This window comes from Pezoporus wallicus, unplaced genomic scaffold (genome assembly GCF_028554395.1).
Source record: "Pezoporus wallicus isolate ANWC-B61680 ecotype Strahan unplaced genomic scaffold, APGP_CSIRO_Pwel_v1 contig_5116, whole genome shotgun sequence".
In the NCBI taxonomy this organism is placed as follows: domain Eukaryota; kingdom Metazoa; phylum Chordata; class Aves; order Psittaciformes; family Psittacidae; genus Pezoporus; species Pezoporus wallicus.
In genome coordinates this window covers 39,728-63,590 of record NW_026642000.1, presented here as the reverse complement: position 1 = coordinate 63,590, position 23,863 = coordinate 39,728, and the positions used below count along the sequence as shown (strand labels likewise).

Here is a 23,863-nt window from a genome sequence, read left to right as displayed (position 1 = left end):
TGAAAGGAAATGAGAAGCCTGCCTAATTTGCTCAAGTCCTCCCTGAGTTTAAAAAACAAACAAAAAAACCCAAACTAACCCCCCAAAAAACAACCAAACATACAACCCCCAAAACAATTAGCCTCATTGTAGTCTCCCATGTTCCTCTCTAACTAAAGGACCTTTTAACAGTCCACTAGAACCAATTATGACGCAGAAGACAATCATTTTTTCAGAGGTTCCAGGAATGTGTGAGCCCAGGCCTGGCAGTCTCTGTACAATGAGAGGAGGCAGCTACAGGAGGATCACTAGATCATTTTGCACAACAGACAATAAAAGGCTTGATATTCGGTGCTAAATGAATTAATAGTGGCAGGACTTCAGAGAGATTTAATTACTGAAATTATTTAATTATGACAATGCAATGTATACTCAAGAGAGGCTCTTGAAAAATTCCTTCTGAGTAACATATTTAAAAGTTTTCTTTAACTTCAGAATACTTAAGTTCCTCGCCAAAGCTTTCCTTTGGGAACTGTTTATTCTTAGTGGATTAAACAACAACTTTCCAATACATTTTATTTTTGCACACTTCTAAACTGCTTCAGTCTCCATAAAATTTTAAGGCCTTCTGCCCAATTTGTGCAATAAAATGCTGTGGTTCCATCCAAATAACTGTAAGAAAATAAAATTTCTGTTGAAAGCATTGAAGAGGAATCTATAATAGCACTTAACTGTCATCATATTTTTAATCATATTTTTTAATTATATTTTTTAATCCTGTTTTTTTTTCTCCTTTATTAATAAATCTTGGCTAAAATATGGCAAATAACCTCCTATGCTTTAAACAGCAGAAGTTACAGAACTGAACTTGCAGCAGTAATGACAGACAGTAAGCATCAATGTGCTTTGGCAGATTGGGTTTTGATTGTTAAAATTAGACAATAGCTCAAAACACCCCTTTCTACCCTGACACCTGATGAAGGTGTAAGCTGAGAGGAAGCAGATACACCTACAGACTAAAACCTAAAACAGTTCTAAGGAAAGAAACAAAGCAAAAGGGAAACTAGGAATAAGTGCCTGGCTCCAGCAAAGAGCACCATAGGAGAAGTCATCTGAAACGGACTTAAGAAACCGTTCTGGTTTCAGTTTTACCAGAACAACGTCTTTGGTTTCCTTTTTCCTACATTCAAACTGGGATTTGCTTTGGACTTTCCTCAGCTACTACAGAACTCCTTCAAAATTCACACAGGACACCCATACCCTAAACCCTACATAGCACTAAAGGAAAATGAAATTTCAGCAAAGCAGAAGATTACTTGGAAATCTCAGTTTCATTAATTCACTGCCACAGCTGTTAAGACTGCACTAGTAACAGCACAGACAAGAGGCCAACTGGAAGCACAGGAGAAAAAATGGCAGTGACAAAGGACTCCCTCAGCGTGACAAGCAGTAATCCAAATATTTAGCTGTTCATTTTCCCCATAAAACATATCCCTGGGTTTTAAACTGTCCCAGTTAGACGGTGAGATGCAAACACTTTGCAGAGGTGTAAGGAGAAAAGTAAACACTATACAGAGGTCAGATAACACAGCAAAAAGAGAACTGGGCCAACAGGGGAGGTAAACCAACATTTCTCTTTTTAGAAGCCCTAATTTCTGCCTGCTGCAGCTTCAGCCTGTTTCTGAATAACTCTCTCAAGATTTTAAGAGTGAAACATTTTTCCCAGTTCTGGTACTTTCTAAATTCCTTGAACTGTCTGCTTTATAAAATTGGCTTCAGTGAAGTACAGCTACATGCATTTAAACAAATGTCAGCTACTTGGTGTGCAACTGGACAATCACATCGTTCTACATTCCCACTTCTACTTTTTAGCTCCAAATCAATTGCTGCTAAGTGCAGGCACTGGTTGTGGCCAATACTAACAGTAAGTGATGCAGCCCTTTTTACAGCTGATGGTGTGAATGTAACAGGTCCCACTTCAAAAAAAAAAACAGGAAACATTAACAAATGCTTGGGGAACACACTGTGATTATTAATTTTACATGAAAAGCTGGAATTCCTTCCTTAGTCTGGCCAGTAGCAGAGAGCCTTCATCTACTCTTTCTATATTGCTATCAGAGAGATTGCAGTGCAGTGCTGGGTAGGTCCGGTGCAGGAAAAGTCAACTGCTAAAAGGCAATGGGTTATTTCCATGCCAGCCTTTTCTCTCCCTTCATTGCTCTGCGATACTGACAGTCCTCACATCCCTAGCAGAGTCCATACCTAGCCTTAACATACTGCATCAGGAATTAGGGAGGGCTGATTTAAAGAAAGAGGAGTTGCTGCAGGAGAAATTCAAGACCATTCTCAGAACAGACTGCATCTCTTCATAGAAAAATCCTTTGGTAACAGGAAAGGAACAGGGCACCAGCTCTCCCTTCCACCTGCTACTACTGAGATCCTCGAGACAAGCAATAATCACACCTCTCACCAGGAGGAACATTCCCTTGAGTCACCCACTAAACCAACTTCAACATAAAAAGCTTAAACGCACAAGAACTTCATGCATGAGAAATTTACCAGTGTGCCTTAAATTTATTTTGCTGACTTGCTTCTGTCAGGCTGGAAGGTTGTGAAGCTACAATCCTCAAAAGGATGAGCCCAACAAGCACAGCAGGTTACAGTGTGGGGAGACAGGGATCTTCGGCCAGGGTAGAAGGAAACAGTGCTGAGCGTTAAGAGAATGAAGTTACCACTTTATATTCAGAAGCAGCTGACACAATGCAACAACTCATTGTGACCAGAGGAGACGACTTATTTCGCTCCATCCTCATCTCCTGCCCCTGCCTTTTTTTTGTATCAGGTCTGACACCACTGATCTTCCTCTGCCTCTCCACTACAAGCCAAACCTGGTGCTTCGGTGAGCTGAGTTGCCCACAGAAGGATGCACTCAGCACCAGAACTGGTCCAAGTGAGAAGGGTGGTGACAGCAGTGCACAACAAAATGGTTGGAGGAAGAGTGGAATGGCAACAGCACCCCAGCCACAGGGGTGAAGTATCGCAGCAACCTGCCCTGCTTCAGGAAGTCACACTTTAAAGGCCCAGAGAGTAAGAGGGTATTATTGCATAGAAAACAGAAACAATCTGCTACTCTGGCCACACATGCCAAAATCATAGCAACAGCTGTGTGAACGTCTTTTCCTTGTCAATTTTTTAATTTTAACATTTTCAAGTTTATTTTAAGTATAAAGCATAACAGCAACAAGACTTGGGAATGCTGTGAATAAAACCCAGCATCTAAACCAGGAAGTTACTTTAGAAAAAAAAAAAAAACAACAAAATGTGAAGCTAGTTTTGGCAAAGTCCTGGGAAAAGAGGAGAAAGAGTAGTTAAAAATCTAACACACCATTTGCTTTTTATTTTAAATCACGTATCATAAATGTACACAAAAGGACGCATCATCAATTTTTGTTCACTGTAAGTCTATGAAATGGGAAAGTAGACATGTGGCATGAGTGAGGTCAGAAGTATAAAGACTGGTTCAAAACATTTCAAAATGTTGTGCTAACAGGATATTAACGGAAGCTTTTAAAGCCATCATGAATAGGCCTTGATTAGCGTCAGAGCTAGAATCCACACTACACACAAGTATGACATGGACTGAGAAAAGTCATTTTCCTTGTGTCTAATATATCCAGGAATTTCGGCTGTGAAGGCTACAACAGGGTTAGCATGATACCATTTTCTCTGATTTTGAATGAGTTAATTGACTAAATAAACTATCAGACAGTAAGTGCAAACTGCTGCACTACTTTGTCATGCTAAATTCACTTTTACAATGAGTCTTAATAAGGCTGAAGGAGAGGCAGCAGCATTTGAGATATTAAAAACCAGTCTAGCACCAAGCAGCTCCCAAAGACTAATTCCGTTACTGCCCTTCAGTGGACACCTTTTGGGGAGGGACCACTGAGACAGCAAGGGAAAACCCACAGCATACTGCAATGGAAGTCACAAATGCCTGACACCTCGATAAGATAAAAAAAACTTTTTTCCTGAAGCTACACACAATTGAGATGAGACTCAAGGATGAGGACAACATTCCACCCATTACAGTAGGAATGTCACACTGCAACACCTTGAGGACTGTATATTATCAAGGTACTTTAGAACAGCCACTCCAAAACAGTACACTGCCTTCTTGATCCAGCCAACAGTCCAATAACACATACGTTCAGTGTAGCACTGCACTTCAGGAGTGTTTTTAAGTGCCCTCAAACTAAAGCCTCTTCTACATCAGCTATGCTGCAAATTCTCCTCATGTCCCTCACAACACACACGTGGTGAAAGGTTACTCCAAAATAAGAGGTTCATTTACATACCTCACCAAAGGCATCCAGGAATTAGACTTTTTGCAGTGCTTTGAAGGCATAGCAAACTGAGGCTGGAAGTTTTCCCAGGCTGAAATGTTTATCTTAACTTCCTTTATTTTTCTGCAGCACTTGCAGGTAGTCTTAGCTGCCTTAATCCTGCTCCTTCTGAAATCAGTGAAAACCACTTCCTGGGGATCACCAAAGCCAACATTAAATGCCTTGACAAAGCTTTGAACTAAGTGTATAACCTCAACTTCACTCTCAGCCAGATTCAGTTCCCCAATCCCTGTAAGCATAAGACAGCCGCTGTAAAAAAAAAAAAACAAACAAATGAACAAGCCAAACCAAAACGTAAAAACAAAAACAAAACAAAGCAAAAAAACAAATCAAAACCCTGGGTTTAAATGTATTCACCATTGCATCCTTTCCTGCAATTCAGATTTTGTAAACTAAATGCACATTCTAATTCTGAGATGCTTGCACTTTCGAAGTGTATCAAACTGAAATGACCATGAAGAAAAATTGTATTCTCGTTTGTATGACTGCATATTTACTGTCTGAGAACTCTTAGAGAGTCTTGTGCACAGAATTAGAGAGCATTTAGTTTTCAAACTAAATTTCTTGTCCTAGCAAAGTGAAAACCGATGTTCATGACTTCTAGGCAGGTACTTCTACAACTTCAAAATAGTCATTGGGTAGAATCACATAGCCTTTTCCTGCCAGTATGTCTTTTTCTTTCTGAAACTGAACAACTTCTCTCAGTTTTTCAATTTGTTTTTCTTGACGCCGGCATCGCTGCTGCACTGTCTTGAGTTTCTTCCGCAGTTTTTCAACTTGCTCCTCCAGCTGCTGAATTCGTTTTCGTTGATGAACTGTATCCTCTACGGTATAGTTGTGATCACAAAAAACCGCAAGATTGCTAGGGGTCTGGAGAGGAGGCATCAATAATCCAATACTTGGATCAACTAATCTGGCATCTATCTGAGAGAGATGAAATGAAGGAGATGCTGGTAGTACTGGAGCTGCTGGTGGCGGAGGTGGCGGCGGCGGTGGTGGCGGCGGTGGCAGTGGGGGAGGCGGCAGCGGATCTTCTGGCTGTTCTGTAAATTCTTCAGGCTAGGAACAACAAGAAAAACGAAGTACATTTTCATGTTTAACATTGCTCAAAACACAACTCCCTTCCTACAACCCCAGAATAACATAAAACAACCAGGACTGAAATTGAGTAAATTTCAAAGCTTATATTTCCAAAATAGACATACAGTTCTGGGCCTGTTTTGTCTGGCTTCAAAACTGAAGACATTTTTTACGCAGCTTCATTTTCACAGCTCTCAAACTCAAGTCCTTGAAGTCTCAAATAAATGAAGAACTGAAGAATGTAGCAATTACTATCTGAGATATAGTAATATGCACTTGGAAACTTAGGTCAAATACATATCCACGATAAGCTATGAAGCAAGAAAGCAGGCTCCTGTTCCATCAAACGGAGTAACTCATCACTGCCACCCCATCCCCCTCTGTCCCTCCTTCTTTCTGTGGCATCTTACCATTACACCTTGAACATATCAGCTGACTTAAAAGTGCAGCAGCAGCAGATAATCTTCTGCTGAGGTGGAATAAGGATCACCTACTTATGGGGCAGAGCAGAGGGGTATACACAAGGCCTGCTTCTCAACAACTGGAAGGGAACGTGTCACTGGTTTCAGACTGCAGCATAAGGGTTTGGTTTCAAGAGACATGATGAACCAAAATAAACAGCTCTTCAACAGCAAAGCAGCCCTTCCAACCCTCGTAGTCTTTCCTCAAACACAGTAAGTTGCTAAGATGACAGAAAGCTATTTGCTTTTCCACCACCACTGCAAAAATCTCCGGTTCTTTATTAAAAATCAAAACAACGCACCACAAGGTAGGACCTAAACCTGCTCTGGTGTATGGAAGGAGTGAGGAACAGGACTGCACGGCTGGCAGATGGGATGGAGAAGGAAGAAGCACGATTCTTCCTTTTGGCAGCAGCGGTATATCGACTGGCTCAACGCCACACAAAACTGCAGTTTTTATCATACTGCTCTTGATAGGTTCACTTGCATGGCTCAGAACAACACAGATCCCTCACCACTCGAGCACAGGCCAGAGCAGAGAATCAGATTTGTTCTGCCCCAAGGGAATGAATTATAATTCAGAAATGCTTCTGTGCACATCATGATTAAAAAACACCCCACTACTTAAACAAAAGAGCTTGCATACTGCATGTCAAAAGAAAGCCTAAGACATTCTCAGTAAAAGAGGCACCAAACCAATTTTCTAGCTACCCACCTGTTGCCAATATTATTGCTATACATGAAAGCCTAAGGACAGGGAAACGTTCATCACCTAAATATCAAGCTCACCAGATCTGAAGGTCATGACTTGACCTTCCTTGACTTAACATGCAAACAAGATAATACTTGATATGAGGGGTTCTAGATATCCCTCTTGTACAAACTACAATGTTTGGTAGACAGTAACTGAGCAGGCGGTTTTGTGATTGGTGTTGAAGGGAAGTTTCATATGCACTCAAATATTACCTATCACTTTAAAATACAAAACCAGCCAACCATCACTCTTATTTCTCAATTACAAGAAACTGCTGTTAAGAGTGTGCCTGTCTAATTCACACATGAATATTCTAAAGAGTTTGACCCTATCAGCTATCACTTTCAAACTTTTCTACTAAAACAAAAATACAAGGCAAAGATGTAATCGGCAAAGACACACTCACCCTTGATGGAAGCACAAGCAAAAATCAGCTGGACAGCTGAATTCACACAGTGACTTCTGTTTCCAGCTTATCCAGCACATGCTACCTCTATAAATACGTTACTATTGCCACAACGTGTCACGGAGAACAGATCGTTGGTATCACTGACACATCATAAGTGAATTCTAACTAGTCCTTACAGACAGTAAATGGTTCTCCTAAGACATAAGTAAAGAAAAAAAGTATTTCAAATTACATAGTACAAAAGATAAAAAGCTCTATTTCAAAATTTGTGGATTCAATTCCAAAACAGCCACTGTTATTCTTCGTTACTATATTATTTCTTGAAGATATGTGGCAGTTTGTTTAAAAGTGCCATGAGACAAACAGGAATATCACTAAATCCTTGTCCATAATGAAAAGGCACTCTTTTTTGAGTTTTTGTAGATCCATGTATGAGGAACACGGCTCACCGCTAATCCTGATATGCCAATTGCCCTTCTGCAGATCACCCTGTAAACCCATTCAGCTTTCAGCCTCTAAAGTTTTGGAACTATTTTACACACAATACAGAAAATGTCTATCTCACAATAACAGGGAAGCATAACCAAGCAAAAACACAGCCATATTTACCTGGAAATTGTCTGGTTTTCCTTAAATACCTTCTGATTATATTCTCTTCTCTATCATCAGTCATATTTCAAATACATTCCCTTTTTTATTTCTGCATCAAATCTAATATTGTATATAAAGAGAAAAAAATCACACAAGCAAAAGACCCTATTTCCCTGTGTGCACACCATCCCATTAGCCTTCCACCCCCTAGACCTATCATACCCATTCTCTCCTTTGCCACTTCCCCTACAGGAAAATGGCAAGAGATCTAATATTTTATGTTCTTTATAGCAGCTAAGAACCAAATGTTCCCATTCCTGTTTTGGAGCTATCACATCAAGAAGGAAGAACTCATAACTGACTTGCATCTATTGCAAGTTGCTTTAGCAGCAAAACACGTCACAGAAGACTGCCACCAGAAGTTCAGAGACAGAAGCTAGGGACCAGCCTGGCTTGTGAATTCAAGGTAACTGTTAAGGCAAGGAGGGATGGTTTCAGCACAGACAGGTTTCGGCAGGTGCAGCTACCGTTCTGCCCCTCTGCCCCTCACTTTTTAACTCCATGAAGCCAGAGGACAGAGCCCTTTAGAGAGGACAGTTAAGTTGCAGACCTAAGGCCCATCATCATTTCAGTGTTTGAAGGAGCCACCAGTCAGCATGGAATACTGCAGTACAACCCCATCATCACTTCAGTGTTGGAAGGAGCCACCAGTCAGCACGGAATACTACAGTACAACTTGCCAGTACTACTGAAGGCTCTCTAAAACTCCAAATATGGTACAAATACAGTCGAACAACTGAATTACAGGGCAGTACCCTCTATACTCTGCTGCCGTTCCACTTAATTCAGCACAAGGCTTCTGCATAGGCACAGAAGTGCAGATCAGAGCTACTGGAAGTTAGTGCGGTGCTCTACGTGCTACAGAGCCTCAGACAGCCTACATCTACATGAGAAAAGCGGCTGGATGTGTTCCAGTCACCACAGCCCTCCACGTGCCTCCAGCTGCACACGCTCTGCCGGCATCCTTCACAACCTGCAGTTTCTCCTGGCTGCCCTGCCACTTCGGGCCCTGAATACGCACAACACACAGCATTCCGGTGTCTGTACGAATGCTTCGGGTTTACCTTTTCGCTAGGTTCAGTGTAACAAAATATCGTGGGCACGGCATTTTCTTTCAGAAGCTTGTTGTTGCATTCCCTTTTAAAGCAGTCAGGAGTGAAGTGCTCTGAGCAAATGCTGCTGTACTTGGTCGGTTTGAAGTTTTTCCTTTTTACAGCAGCCTCCCATTTTTTGCAAAGATCAGGTCTCGTAAGAGGAAACCTGCAAATACGAAACACCTTCAGCTTTACGGGAAAGCTTGCTCACGGGGGTCGGGTTACAGCTGTGCGCTGCCGTGACTGACCGCACGACCGGCCGGCTGCGGTCCTGCCCGCGCTCCGGCCCGGTCTCCAGCGGGGAAAGGCCGTGAGGGCGGTCCTCCGCCGGGGCCTCTCCGGGGCTGCTCGCCCCACCCGGCGGGCAGGACAGAGGGCGGGCACACGGGGCTGTCACAGGGTCCTTGTGCCCACCCCGGAGGGTCTCCAGGCTCTGATAGCAAAATAAATAAAAGGGAGAGCGGAGGGGGGGAGGGAGGATAACAACAGAAAGACCACATTGCCATGACGGGCCCTTGCATGAAGGAGGTGTAAAACTGCTCCCTTACAGTCACCGAAATTTGGCTTGCAGGTGTATTAGATAGCAGTGTAAATAAACCGATCTGGCATTATAAGTAAGTTTATTTCAAGCAGTTGCTGCGTTTTCCTGTTCTGCAGGGTCACCTTCGGGCTCTGCATTAGATCAGTGAGTTAAACCATCCTATGTAACTGACCAACAGATCTGTCAGAGCACTGATGAAAGTGTCATCTCTATCATGTATCACACGACGCCTAGAATTTCTCTGGCAATGACCCCACAGCCAAGTGAACCTCCCCAGTCTTCTCTCTGGACCTCATTTTCTCCTCAGTCTGTTTTCCCTCAGTTCACTTTGTAAGGGATAGAAGAGAAGTTGTACAGATCTTAGCTGGGAGGCTGCGGTGCCTCTCCCTAGACAGCGATTTGTGCCCGGCTGCAGAGAAGATGCCATTCACTGCCGTTTGCTCACCCAGGAATACGGCAGGAAAAGCCCGTACATCGAGGAGCCGCAGCAACGCAGCCGCTGGCATTCACAGCTCTCAGTATCCAGTGCTGGCTGAGTACAGCTAACTCTGCCCCACTGCTGCTAGGTCAGCCAAGGAAACAAAAATAAGCTACCACCGTCCACACCAAAAAAGACATGCCTACTCCTCCTTTAGCCACCCAAGTGCCTCTGTTTCTGGCTTTTGCCTGGCAGCTTTCTTCTCCCTAGAGTCCTGCTGCCCACAGTTCTTTGGGCAGCGATTCTGCTGCAGCCTTGAGAAGTCAAGCTGGGGGCAGCCACAGCCACGCCTGGCCCTCACCAGCCAGAGCAGAGTCCTGTAGCACGGAGCAGGGCTTGGCTGCGCACACTGACACACCCCGACGAGGCGAGGTGATGAACCAGGTACTAGGTCCACCCCAGGGAGCCCGGGCAGGAGCAGCGGTGGATGATGCCAGGGACAGAACGGGAAACACAGGTCCAAGGTCTACCCAGGAAATGGGGCTGGAGATGGGGCTGGAACACTCGCGACATAGCTGGGCAGGGACTAAAGGGCCTGCACTGAGTTCAAATGGAGCCCCTGCCCTGTGGGCAGGGTGTGTAGCTAGGGGTCCCAAGGTTGGTGAGTCAAGGTCATCAAGGACTCCACTTCTCCTGTGGATTTGAAGAGGCATGCCTGGGGCAAAGTCCTTCCTGACTTGACGACAGCATCTCTGCTTCCTCCCCTGCTCTGGGTTTTGGAGCAAATATGGGCACAGGAAAGGATGGCCATGAATCCAGTGGGGCCACAGCAGAACTCAACAGTGAGCTGCAAAACACATCCTGTGAGAAGAAGCACTTGGTCTTGATGTGCGGGGAGAAAGCATGAGTAGACTGCAGCGGGGTGATGCTTAATTGAGGGGATGCTGGTGGATCCCAGCACTTATGGGAGGAACTGTCAAGAAGCCACTGAAGCCTTCGGTCAGCAACCCAGCTTAAAGGAGAGCTTTTGGCAGCTCTGTCAGGATCACATTAGTATCCCCAGCAGAAGGGATTTTTAATGGACTGGGTGGAAAGCAATTTCCTCATCCTGTAAGAATTTTGGGGACTTGGAAAGGGGCAGAAGGAATTGTCTCCAGTGAAGGTAACAACTAAATACTACCCCCAAACTGAAAAAAAAAAAAACCAAACAAACAGTACTTTCACGGTTCTGTAATGTGGAAGAGACATCTAAGGTTTTTCAAACCCTGTCTCTAAACTTTTTATTTTTTTTTTATTTTTTTATTTTTCAGAGGAAAAGCCACACCAGCGCTGTCATCTCCTTCTTGCGAGTGACTTTTCTTGGGCTGGTCGGCATGTTTCCCGACGGCCGAACGTTCTTCACTCCCCAGTGAGTCAGACGCCAGCGGCACAGTCGAGAAGCACGAATCCTCGACACCTGCACCACCACCCCGCGCCCGTCCACCACGGGCACAAACCACGATCACCTTCTCACTGCAGCCCCCACGCATGGGCCTTGCCGCGCTTCCCTCACGGACGAGTGAGCCGTGGCTGGAGCATCCCCGGGGAATGCCCACGGGGAACCCCTCGCCCCCGGCAGCTCCTCTTCTCCCGCTCCGCAGCCTCGGGGCGAGTTTTCAGGGAGTAGAAGGGGGGTGAGCAGCGCGGTTTCCTCGCCGGGGCTGCTGCGGGGGAGCCCGTTCGCGCAAGCCCGGCGGGTGCGGGCAGGAGCGGGGGGGGGGACCGGCGGTGGCGGGGCGGGACGGCGGCGGGGCCGGGGCGTGGCGTGGGGCCGGCGGCGCCGAGAGGCGGCTCAGTTCCCGCTGCCAGCCGAGGGCGGCCGGCCCCGCGGAGCAGGCGCTCAGCCCGGCCCGCCCCGCGCCGAAGCCGCCGCCGCCGGCCGGCGAGGGCGGCAGGATGAGCGGCGGGCGTAGCGGGCGATCCGCTGTGAAGATGGAGGCGCCGTTTTACCCCGAGGAAGGACTGGAGCTGCTACCCGACTTCGTGCCGCTGCCGGGCTTCGGTACCGCCGGCGGCCCCGCGGCTGATGCGGCGGCGGGGCAGAAGCTGTTGCTAGGTGCCGGGAAGAAGCGGGACCTGGCGGCTGCCTCCCCCGCGCCGCTCCCGGGGCCCTTCGCTCTCCGCCCGCCCGCAGGCGCCCGCAGCAGCGCGGCGGCTCTGCGCTTGTTACCGCCGCCGCCGCCAGCCGCCGCCGTTCCGCCGCCGCCCGCCGGCTCCGCGGAGCCGGCGGGCGGCGGCGGAACGGCGGCGGCTCGCGGCGGCGCTGAGGCCGCGCTGGGCTCAGCTGCGGAGCTGCCGCTGCTGAAACTGCCGCCGGCCTCCGACCTGGAGCAGCTGCTGATCCAGGGGGGCGCGGGGCTGGGCACTGGCAGCCCAGGGCCGGCGGCGCCCGGCTCAAGCGGCAGCGGGGCAGCGGGGCCGTTTCTCTACCGACAGCCGGTGACGCAGGAGCAGGAAGGTTTCGCCGACGGTTTCGTCAAGGCCCTGGCCGACCTGCACAAGCAAAACCAGCTCCTGGCGGGGCCGCCGCCGCCACTTTCCACGCCGGGACCCTGCTGCACCTCCCGCCCGGGGCCCCCGGGAGCCGCCGCCGCCGACCCGCCGGCCGTCTACACCAACTTGAGCGGCTTCAACCCCGCGGGGCCGCTGAGCCCTTCGGGCAGCGCCTACTCCGCCGCCTCGGCCCCGCCGCCGGGGCCGCCACCGGGGCCGCCGGGCTTGGCCTTCGGGTCGGCGGGTCTGGGGACCGCTCGGCTGCCGCCCGCGCGGTCCCTGGAAGAGCCGCAGACGGTGCCCGAGGTGCCGCCGTCGGCGGGCGTGGAGGGCGGCAGCAGCGCGCCGACGCCGCCGTCGCTGTCGCCGCTGGACGCGGAGAGCCAGGAGCGGCTGAAGGCGGAGCGCAAGCGGCTGCGGAACCGCATCGCCGCTTCCAAGTGCCGCCGGCGGAAGCTGGAGCGCATCGCCCGGCTGGAAGAGAAGGTGAAGGCGCTTAAGGGGCAGAACGCCGAGCTGGCCGCCACCGCCAACCTCCTCCGCGCGCAGGTCACCCAGCTGCAGGGCCGCGTCCGCAGCCACCTCTCGTCCGGCTGCCACATCAACGCCGCCGGCCATCCTCCACCCGCCGCCGCCCAGCGGGAGGCGCCCCCCGAGGCAGTCGCCCCGCCGGAGACTAGCGCCTGCTAAGGGGGGACCCCGCTGAGGGGGGACTCCGCCACCGACCCGAGCCGGGATCGGGCCCTGAACCGTCCTCGCCCGCCGCCGGGGCGGCGCGGGGCTCCGCGGGGCTCGCCCGCCGCAGCTCTCCTGTTGTTGTTGTCGTCATTATTATTATTATTAATTATTACTATTTATTTGCGCCCGGAGAAGGCGTTTGCAGGAGCCGGGTGTTGCTAAGCGTTTCCTGAGGACTGTCGATGTTGCTCTCGGGAGCGAGGGTATTCGTGGGTGGTTCTGGGGCAGGTGGTTGGCTGTTCTCTTTCAGTGAAGTACGTGAGGTCTGCAGAGATTTCGGAAATTAAGATAATTCCTGTTTACAGAGAGATTCAACTTTATTTTAATGGGGGATATAAAAAGTGTGTTTCCTAATACACCTTTACTGAACTGTATAGCAATGGATAAGCTTTTCAAACTTAAAAAAAAAAAAAAAAAAGCCAGAATCGTACCCTTTTGAGAAGATGTGCGTGTATATATATATATATATATATATATATATTAAAACATGATACGGCTATGTATATTTTCTTGGTATTGATAAAGAACTTTTTTAAAAATGCTGTCTTTCTCTAGAGCTTTAATTTGCCATTGAGAGTTAAGACAACTATGTGGGTGCTCTTGCACTTACATGGCTTCCGTTTTAAAATCAAAGCCTGGAGGGGAATGATTTTTGTTGTAAAATCTGAAGCAGAATGAAATGCATTGCTGACTCAGTCATTTGAAGATACTTTTCTAAACCGTACGCTCCATTTTTCTTGTGCAAGTGCAACCTTGGGGCATTGATAGTTACTTATTGAAACTTGAACACTTTTGGACGTTGCCTAGACCTTATTTTTCTAGATAACATGTTAGTAGAGAAAACCGTTACTTGGGCAAGAAGAGCTTTACTTTTTTTTTCCTTCACTGTGTACATTCCAGTGGTGTTTGCTCTTTACATAGTATAGTAACAGTTCAGTGCTATACAGAAAAGGGCTTAAGTTTGGGGTGGGTTAGCTATAAAGGTGGCAATTCCATTGTATACTGTTTGAATAAATCACAGAATTATTATGGAAAAGTAGATTTATTTTTGAGTAGAAATCTGTGTATCTTGCTTCTTGATCTGTTTTTTTTTTCTGAAGAAACTTTATGCAATACTCTAGATACAGAACAAGTCAACACTAGAGTGTTAAAAGTTTTTCTGGTTGGAAAAACTTGGTGTGATTTATTTCTTTGTCAAGATTTTACCAGTAGAAGAGTAAAGCAAATTAACTATTTCCTCCAATTAGACATAATCCTCAATAACTTTTTGAAAGCTTTAGATCCCTTGCTCGGTGTTGCCTATCTTGCTTCTGCCAGACCTGCGTATTTTGAGCATAGCCGCTATCGCAGCGCTGCTGAGCCCTGTGGCGTGGTGCAGTGGGAAGGGTCTGTCAGAGTGTGATGGTCACCCCACTAGAAGCCCCCCCGTTGCAGGGGCTGGCTGCAGCTGGGGCATGGCAGGGCTGATCCTGCAGATCCAGCTGCAGAGTGGGGCCCGCTCCCTCCTTGGAAACTGTGCCAAATGATCTGCTTGAACTCAGAGGCATAACTTAAATGGGGATAATGTGTCTGTGCCAGCTGGTGAAAATGGGGGATTGTACGAGGAGCCAAGGGGCATAGGCATGTTTATGTGTATGAGCCATTGCTCAGATCTGTTAAAGCCACTCAGGAGCTGTTAAAACATCTCTTGCTTCTTCTGAAGGATACACTTGATGCTTTGAAATTCAAGAGGGTCAGGATAGACTCACAGTTTTTCTTTCTTCTGTTGGGGATACGTGAGTGCTATCTGTTCAGAAGGTTGAGCTGTAGCAGTCAAGTGTGTGAGCTTTTTCTTTTAGTGCATAGTCATTCCTGGCACACTCATTAAATGACATGACAATGCGTAGTAATTGTGTTATTGTAGCTGAGATGCTCCGAGGCTATTTCATTACTTAACACATATGCAAATTAGGTAGAAGCCATATTAATCATTGTATAACTGTTTAATCATGTCACCAGAGCCTTTTTCAGTGGTTGAAATGACTGCCTGTAACAATACCTTCTGCTGTTAGAAATACTAATGAACAGATAAAAAAAAAATATTTTGATCTTAACCAGGTTTAAAGACTTTTTAAAGGCATTCTGAACCAGACAGCATACAATCTGTAGCACTGCCTGTTACATAATAACTGGGTGAAAAAGAACTGTTTTTCTACTGTGTGGCAGGCACCAACCTATCTGCAAAAATGCTGCGAGACTGGAGAAACTGTTAGAGACTTCCCTCCCTCAACCCCTTAACACACTTTTACTAGTGAGAAAGGTAATGCTGCCTAGTAGATTCACTGATTTGATGTGCTCAGCTTTATGTGTAATGAGGTGAGTTTTTTTTTAAGGAATCCTTGAAAAATTCTTAAAGATCATATGGATGGACACTGCTGTTTCAGTTCTTGTATTTGAAAATGGGCATAGGTCTAGGTAAAGATCTTACAGTAGGAGACAGGGCAGTGATAACCGCAGCTGTGCAGCACTTGTTCTTTACTTATTTTACCATTTCTGGTCAGAATGAATTAGCAGTGTCCAGGAAGAAGTGGGGGATCCATAGGATATAGGAAATCACTGCAGTCCCGCTTCCCAGCCAAGGACAGGGCTATAATGAGCAATAACCTGGCAGCATTATAATAAGCTCCCCCTTTTCAGCCTGGTAGGTTTAAAGCTGGAAACCACCGCATGTTACCTGTCTCCCATTCAGACTTTCTGCAAGAGCCATTCTGCATCCAGCCTCTCAAAGATCTCATGTGGTAACTTCTCTGATAGCCTGCTGTATGTTCTGCCGACATCTCTTAAGTGGTAGAAGTGCTGAGAGTGCCAGCTCTGTTGCCCTGATGAGTGGAGAGGTTAACTGTGAGGCTGGCTGCTCCAGCCTCTCTCTCTGAGAGGCTACTATTCTGGTAGCAGAGCTGTCCAAAGAAATGCATTTTCTGTAGAGTGACAGGTTATCTTCGTAAACGCCTCTATTTAGCTGGTATTTATTATGAGAATCTAACACTGATGTGACCAAAATCTGAGTATGAGGGGTGGGGTGAGGTTTTTTTCCCTTATTAGTACTGCTCGAGGTTGCTTCATCTGCAGCAGAGATATGAATGAATAGCCTGAGCACTAGTCTGAACAAATACAAGGCTTGGGAGTGCTTGCCTGCTGCAACCATTAGGCTTGGTTGTTACCATCTTCTAAAACGTATCAGTACTCATTTTACCCCTGCACTCTTCCTAAATCCTTAAATATGGCTTCTCTATTTTATCCTGCCTTTTTTCTTCAGGTTGCTGCAGCATTTTCCACGTCCATTTCTTTTAGGTTTTGATTTTCTGCCTAAAACTTTGGTCACTGTGAGTTGCTAAAACATAGATTCTGAGTAAAACTTTTTCAGACTGTTCATATGATTTGCAGCAGTGTAGCTCCTTTTCAGTAACTGCAGGCAAGTAGTCTGTGTATCACTACTAAAAACACACCCAACCCTGACCCCCCCCCAAAAAAAAAACAAAAACCTGCAAGCATAACACCAAAAAAAACCAAGTAAAAATAAACAGTAGAAAAGCAACAACAACAACAACAAAAAACTTTTTGTCAGTGGAACCTTAGTGGGTTTTAGCATTTTTCTTCATCCTTCAAAACTGTACTGTGATTTGCTATACTTACTATACCTGCACACACCATTCGCTAGGCCTTAAATGATTCTCACTGTGTAGCTTGATTTGCAGGCTACCCTTACGCCCTTCATGATCTGATTTTGCACACCAGGTGCAAACCCACGACAAATAAACATCCCTCTTTGTTCTTTGCCCTACGTGTGATCTCTGCTCTAGAGATTATGCAGTCCCTTCCTTTGTCTAGTTTTGTTGGTGGGTGCTTGCTCATGTGCATATCTCGCTTGCTGCTCATCGGTGTATTTTGAATGTGCTTGAACCAAGGTCTTGACCTAGATGTGAAGTGCCTTCTTATTAAGGTGCTACAGCACAATAGTTTGATTCATAAAAGGCTTTCATTTCTTTGAACTGTTATCAGATCTTTTCTATCTTGGGGAGGAGGAGTATTTGTGGTGAGGGAAGTCATGTCCAATCCTTCCCTGGGCAGAGGGAGGAGCTCCCATCTGCTCTGCCCCTGCTTGCTGTGGGTGCAGGGAAGTGCCATGACTAGTTCAAATGATGTCATTACTAGAAAAGCTGATTGGTTTGCTCGCCAGTGTAGAACAGGTAGCGAAATCTGTCAGTATCACAAGGTGTCCAGACAGGCCCATGTGGTTGGTATGTGGTTCTTACAGCTTTCACTGTGAATGCAGGTCGAGCCCATCTGGCAATGATGGCTTTGAGAGCAATTCCTAAAACAGAAGTGCTTTACATAAATTGAGAAGTGTAGGTGTTTGGGGATGGTTAAGTCCTGATTACCAAGAGGGTTGAGTTGGTAGTGGTGGCAGTCATGACATTTTTATCATGAGCCTTTCCTGGTCTCGCAAGAGGTAAATACCTTATAGGATTTGGACTGTTCACTGTATGTTATAAATCACTATTGACTATCTTGCACTGTTCAAGATTAAAGAGTGGCCCTACTATAATTCTCTATTATCTTGGTTTGTGTTTATGTCATTACTGAAGGAAGTCACGAGGCATCCTTTATTTTTCCATTTAGATGTCTGATTGACTGTGTCTGTCTCATCTTTGACATAAGAATGATCTCCCAAAGTTAGGCCCAGAGGCATTCTGCAGTTTGCAGCTGTTAAAGTGGAACTGGTTTCTACTCATTACGTAGCTTGATGATACTGTCCAGATTATTGTGTAGTATTGTTCAGTGGTGTCTGAAGTACAGATGCATGAATTAGTGCATCTGTAGTCTGAATTACCAGTTATGCTGAAAATAGTGACTTGGCTGCCGTAACCTGAGTCTTGGCTATTTGAATCCAGTAGTTTCTTGGAGAAAATTCCTCTGTATCTGAAATTAATATGCAAGAAAAACCCCACCAAAACCATCTTCTTGTAACATAAGTAATTCTTGATTGCATTTTATGTGCCCTTCTGCTTCTGGAGTGCAAGTTAAAAAGAAAAAGTGATGAGTTACATTTTCATTTATTCTTACGTGCAGCTGTAACTGCTGCTGGATAATTTTGCTCATTCTTTACTTGATTCTGTAGGTTTCTATGTTTAGCAAGTAGAAAAATTGGAGTATTGTGTACATATTTGATTTGTACAAAACCGCTTACATTTTCCAAGTATTTTGTTTGAAGTTTTACTTGTAACCAAGGGTGAGCATTGAAGAGTTCGTAGACTTTTTTGTCATTCTTTGGTTGCTTCATCTGGTCAGTTTTGTGTACAGTGACCATGCAAATTCCAGCAGAGGTGGACAGTAAAATCTTTCAGGGATTTGCCTTTTTTAACAATTGGCCCTACCTTTACCAGTAGAAAAAGCTTTGAACAGAAAGCTTTCAGAGTGCATAACAATCCGGCAAATGTTCACTGTTCTTTCTAATGCCACAGTCAGTTGCTGTGGGGCTACATCAGTATTCACTGTACCTGATACAGTATGATAAGTGTTCCTGTGACAAACTGCAGAATCTGAAGTTTTGTATAAACTTGTTAATCCTGCTGCACATGGCAAAACTTTACTGTGAAGGTGATGAACTAAAACTGGATTTATGAAGACTTAAGGTGAGGTGTTGCAGTATGTCATAGGAGACAAGAGGCCATGTTGAAGTGGCTTGCAGCTGTTTGTGCTGTGAAATCTGTCTGTGTAATGGCTCGTGGTAACTCAGAGGTGGGACAGAAGCCACTTCTGCACAAAGTGGTCATGTGTGACAAACTAAATGTAGGTTTCTAGAAAAACACTGCCACAGTGAGTGCGCAGTGGAGAACTTGTAATGTCCATGTGTTGTTAAGTCTAGAGATCTATGCACCTAATTCATAACAACTGCAGCCTTCTGAGACATCATCCTGTTAACTTGCTACTGGCATTGATTCTTGCTGCTTGCTTTACTCCAGAAGAAGTTTTCCTGAGCCTTTGCATACCAGAAGGTTTGCTTTCTGCATCAATATAGTCACAAACGGGTTCTTTGCTTGGATGTTGAAAGATTCCACTGCATGCAAGTCAACCAGACTGTCATGCTCTAGGTCTCTTAGCGTCCTGCTGAGGAGACCGTGGCAGGGAGAGGAAGGAAACCAGTCTGGAATCTGTATCTCACACCAACACTGTGTTTTGAAATGCAACTTTCTGTTAAGTAGTTTTGACATAGGTGACTGATGTAGGAGTGCTGAATCTCAGTCTTGTGCCTGCAGGGAACATGAGTTCTTGTGCTGGAGTTCTGCTTTGGGTGGTATCTTCTCAACTCAGTTTTAGCCACTGATCTGGGAAAAGCCAGAAAATCCAGCCTTTATGAACAAATTCTTCTTCGGAAGAACAGAGATAGATACCTGCAAACATATGTCGAGGTGTTGCGCACAGACACTAGCATGCATAGAGAAGGACAACGCCAAATGGAGGAACTGTGATTTTTTTAGCCACAGCACTAGATGATGGGGCATCTTCATGTGCTTTGTCATGGTCAGGTTCTCCCAGAAGAAAACTAAGCTGCAATTCTGTTTGTGGCAAGTTGATTGCAAGTGATTGCATGTTGATTTTTTAGATTTCCAGTCAAAATTGGAGGACTGTCAAGTTCTGCAATGCTAAATTAACACAAAAATATTATTTAAATTCACATTTACCCTTAATGTAATATTAAGTGCTGCATTTCATGTGTAGCAATTTGCTCTAAAGTGGAGGGAACTATATTATAAATAATGTTTGCAAGGGAGTCACCATAAATAATTACCTACCTGCCATTTGCTTTCTTTGTCTGTTATCAAAAGGTCTGCATCCCTAGTGTAGCTAGCTGTAAATTGAGCTTTGCTCTGAATTTCTAGTACTAGAAACTATCATGAATTGCAGCAGTTTACGGAGTATGTGTGCTGGCTAAATGGCTTTTCTGGAAGTATTATGATATTTGTAGGAACATTTTGGAGTGATTGGTTGACTTTGAAGCCTTGCTAACACACAGAGATAGTAATTACGACCAGTTCACTGTACACTGCTAGATTCTGATGTTTAGCACACTGCTGGTAAGATTTACTACTACTGTTACTTACTGGTTAAGGACTACTTACGGGTGGAATTGTAAGCCACCTAAATAAGTAACACACAGTCCAGAGAGCTGTGTCACTGGAGTTAAGAAACCCTCCATTCCATCCCAGAAAAAAAAAAATTTTTGGTTGCAGTCTTTGTTTTGGTTTTACTTCTGCAAGTTTTGTTAAGTCCAATTTTACTCTCCCCTTGAAATTTATTTAAATAAATTTGTAAGCCTTTCTGCTGAGTACCTTGAAGCACCTCTTGCAACTGTTCAGTTACATCAATGAGGTCGCGGTATTACTTCTGTCATAGATGAAGAAAGCTGAAGCTGTTGAAAGTCAGGCTTCTCACTGCATTCCTGTTCTTAGATAGCAGACTGAATATTTGAAAAAGCAGCAGCCTGAACTCTTTGATACCATTTTCTTGTCATCTTCAGAAAGCTTCACACTATCATGAGGCATGTGTGGCCCTCGTGCCCAACATGGAAAATTGACCTTTAAGAATGAATAGTCTTAGAAACAGCCTTATAAAGGTAGTTTTGTGGTTCATGCTGAGCCTTTTGAAGGAGCACATGTTGGGCTTGAAAAATTTTCCTACGCCTCTGTTTCCTAAATCTCCAGATTTTCATGTAATGTAGGACACAAGCAATATGGTGGCACAGAATAAAGTTCATGGACTCTTCCAGAGAGTGTATTCAGGATACCCTTCTTCTTTTTCCCTCGTGACTGTTAGGGAAAGATACCAGTAGAAGATACTGGTATAAAACTTGCCCTTCTTAATGAGCAGAGACAGTCGTTGAAGTCTTGTTTTTCCAACTTTTACCTGTCTTTCAATAGCCTTCATGGAAGGGTGACAGAAATAGTGGGAAAATACTGACTGCTGGAGAGTTAAATAATCTTGTTATGTATTACATGTCATATATGTTATGGTAATGAGTAACTAGTACACCCATTCTATTTACAGTCTGCAAGATGACACCTTCGGAGCAGGGATTCCTAAAATGCTGCCTAATAGTCATTACCAGGCCAAACCTTTTCGTGCCAATTATTAAAATCGAATTGTAAATCTTCGCAGTGTTTGAAAGTCTTTCTGTGCACACTGCAGCTGAAATCACAGCACAAGCTGTTTTGTCTGTTGTATCTTTAGTGGTATGATACCGCTTTCCCAGCAGGCCAATAGTGTGTAATAAGGTCTACTTTTTTATTCCTTTCCCCATGGTGATAGTTAGAGGTGATAGTTGGAGAAATCAGCAAAAGTAAGACAAAACAATGAATCCAAGGAAGAAATAATATTTCTCTCTGATAGAGTATTTAAAGGAAATAGTTATGTTTAAGTGGCAGAGAATTAAGAGTGCTCTTCAGAATCCTTTTTTAACTTACTATGTTTTGTTATTACTACTTAAGTGTCTTCTGAACTTCTCTTTGGAATCTGTGCCACTCCCTGTTTGTCTTGATGATGGGTAGTTTCACACTTACCCTTATTTATTTAAAGCCATGGCAACCACCGTACTGAAATGTCATCAAGTGAAGTCCAGGTCTGAATGCTGTCTGATGATGCAAAGGTCTGCTCTCTAATAAAATACGGCCCATGAAGGACGGGCTCCAAAAGGCAGCTACGCCCTGTCTTCAAGCGTTTGCTCTAATTTCAAGGCTTTCCCACGTGGTGTTGCTCAACATGTAGCAAAACAAGTTCTTGCGAGCCTCTTGAGCATTCCTCCGTATGAAACAGATTAGATATTCAGGCTTCGCTAATTTTTTCTTCCTCCTCCCTCCCCCCAAACCCGGAACAAAAGACCCAACATAGGCAAAACTCGGAGAATTGTTTCTCTTTGTTACAAAGCCCTATTTGTTAATTACAGAGACACTTAGAGCAGTTCTGACTTGTGAGCCATCAATGTTAACACTTATTGCACCAGTGATTCTGCTTTGGTTGTGCTTAGCCACTTCACAGGAGACAAAGGGAAGAGAATATGTGTTGCAATAGAGTATTGTGCAATTCCTGGGTTTTAAATAGAAAATGATGAGCAAGTCTGCATAGGCCTCTCACCCACCAAAATCTGGCTACTGATTCTTAGCACTCCCACTCTTCTTAATTAGGAATGGGTCTACTGGCTTTTTAAGGTCAAAAGGAGAAAAGAGTAAAGATCTTAAAGAGAAGTAACTATCAGGGCAGTTCTGCTGTGGAAGGCCCAGGGCCTTGTGGACCTTGAGACTCAGTCTGTTAGATGGCCTCTAGTTCATGATGTCTGCAGTAATCCTTAGGCTCCGTATGCAGGGTCTTACCAGGAAAGGTAGCTGCATCTGTGTTGCTGAATAAAGCTCTTTCGTGAAGTTGCTCTTCAGCTTTCCATGTTTTTCAGTCTGTGGAGTTGTAGGACATTCTTCCAGGGCAGTTTCTCTTACTTGGAGTGGCTCATCCAAAGCTGGCTTGTTCTTCCTGCAGTTTCAAATCTCTCTGAGGTTTAGGGAACCATCTTTGCTGTGTGGTGTTTGTGATGGCTAATGCTGTATCACTCAAAGTAGACCTCCTGAGAAAGGAACAGCTCTGGATATGTGCAGACTGGGAAAAACAAAATCCGTCATTCTTCGAGCAATATGTCTTTGCATCAGTTGAAAAGAGCAACTAACTCCCATCAGCTAAAAGGGAGAGAGGTCTGGGGCAATAGGACCCAACTTTGAAAGCGCTCAGTGGTTTCTGGTGCCTGGTTTTTGCTGAACTTCTGTGATGCAAAACGCACTTAATGCCCTGCAGTATCGTAATTGCAATACCTTGCAATATTGTGGGTTGAGGCTGCTGCCAGCATCATGCAAGTCCTGTGTTCTTCATTGTGTTTACAGTTGGGCCATATGATGATCAATGGGCCAAAAGGGTCTCCTGAAAAAGAGAAGCAGCCCCTCGCCGCTGGGTAGTCACCAGAATCCCCAAGTTCTTTTTGTCCAAAAGGAGAAGTGTGAGCAAAGTGCCACTTCCTGCTACAGCTCTCGAATCCTGAGAGGTTCTTCCCAGGCCTTTGGGCATGGCGCTGACACTTTCTTGTTCAGGATAGCTGTTCAAAACAAAAGGTGGAGACAGAGCAGTTCAGATTTGGCAGCTTACATGCAACTAGTTGGTGGGTGGTTGTCTGCCTACATTCTTTCCCGGGTTCTTGTATGTTGGGTTTTTGTGTACCTTCTTATTCTGCCTTACTAAATTAGCTGGCACAGAGGAAGCCTCTGAGAAACACTTTCAAAGTCTGTGCTTCAGGAAGAATTTTTTAAGAATTACAGTATTTGAAGATTAAAAAAATACTCCAAACAAACAAACAAACAAACCCAAGCAACCAAACAAATTACTTTTTATCAACACAGAAATACTTCCGCTTTTTAAACCAGATTTTTGGGAGGAACTCTTCAAGCAGGTGCGCTGGCAAAGACATTGGACACAGACAGAAGTAATAATAAACAAAATTCAGTAGCTACTTGTTTGCTGGATTTGATCAGGAGAGGTTTACCAAGGATACTTCTGACAGCATTTTTCTTTTGATAAGGTGATATTTTTTTTAATGTAAACAGAAGCTACAGGGCTTTATAATACAGAATTGAGGATTATGTCCATTGTAATTTTTTTACATTACTTTTATAAACTATGTAGTATTATACTCAAAGTACTTATTTCTGAGGCAAAGTGGATTATATTAGT

The 23,863-nt window shown here is 45.0% G+C and overlaps 2 protein-coding genes across 2 annotated transcripts; one reads left to right on the top strand and one right to left on the bottom strand.

Annotated features, from left to right (window-relative positions):
• Nucleotides 1–4,044: 4,044 nt before the first annotated feature.
• On the bottom strand, nucleotides 4,045–11,322 carry THAP1 (THAP domain containing 1). Its single transcript, XM_057426491.1, has 3 exons — nucleotides 11,118–11,322; nucleotides 8,805–9,040; nucleotides 4,045–5,444 (listed from the first exon to the last, which is right to left on the bottom strand). The coding sequence occupies exons 1-3, from the start codon at nucleotides 11,320–11,322 to the stop codon at nucleotides 4,986–4,988; spliced, it is 900 nt and encodes a 299-aa protein (XP_057282474.1). The 3' UTR covers nucleotides 4,045–4,985.
• A 327-nt stretch (nucleotides 11,323–11,649) lies between these two features.
• On the top strand, nucleotides 11,650–14,102 carry LOC130608525 (transcription factor JunD-like). Its single transcript, XM_057426490.1, has one exon. It carries the CDS (start codon nucleotides 11,729–11,731, stop codon nucleotides 13,013–13,015), a length of 1,287 nt encoding a protein of 428 aa, XP_057282473.1. The 5' UTR covers nucleotides 11,650–11,728; the 3' UTR covers nucleotides 13,016–14,102.
• Nucleotides 14,103–23,863: the final 9,761 nt, after the last annotated feature.

What these genes read in the sequence shown, in the direction of transcription:
- THAP1 (XM_057426491.1), bottom strand. Translation starts at nt 11,322, where the DNA reads ATGCGTGGGGGCTGCAGTGAGAAGGTGATCGTGGTTTGTGCCCGTGGT. An exon ending in AGAAGGAGATGACAGCGCTG is followed by an intron (nt 9,041 to 11,117) that starts GTGTGGCTTTTC and finishes GACCCCCGTGAG; the next exon opens with CAAGCTTTCCCGTAAAGCTG. An exon ending in ACACTGAACCTAGCGAAAAG is followed by an intron (nt 5,445 to 8,804) that starts GTAAACCCGAAG and finishes TGTTGTTCCTAG; the next exon opens with CCTGAAGAATTTACAGAACA.
- LOC130608525 (XM_057426490.1), top strand. Translation starts at nt 11,729, where the DNA reads ATGAGCGGCGGGCGTAGCGGGCGATCCGCTGTGAAGATGGAGGCGCCG.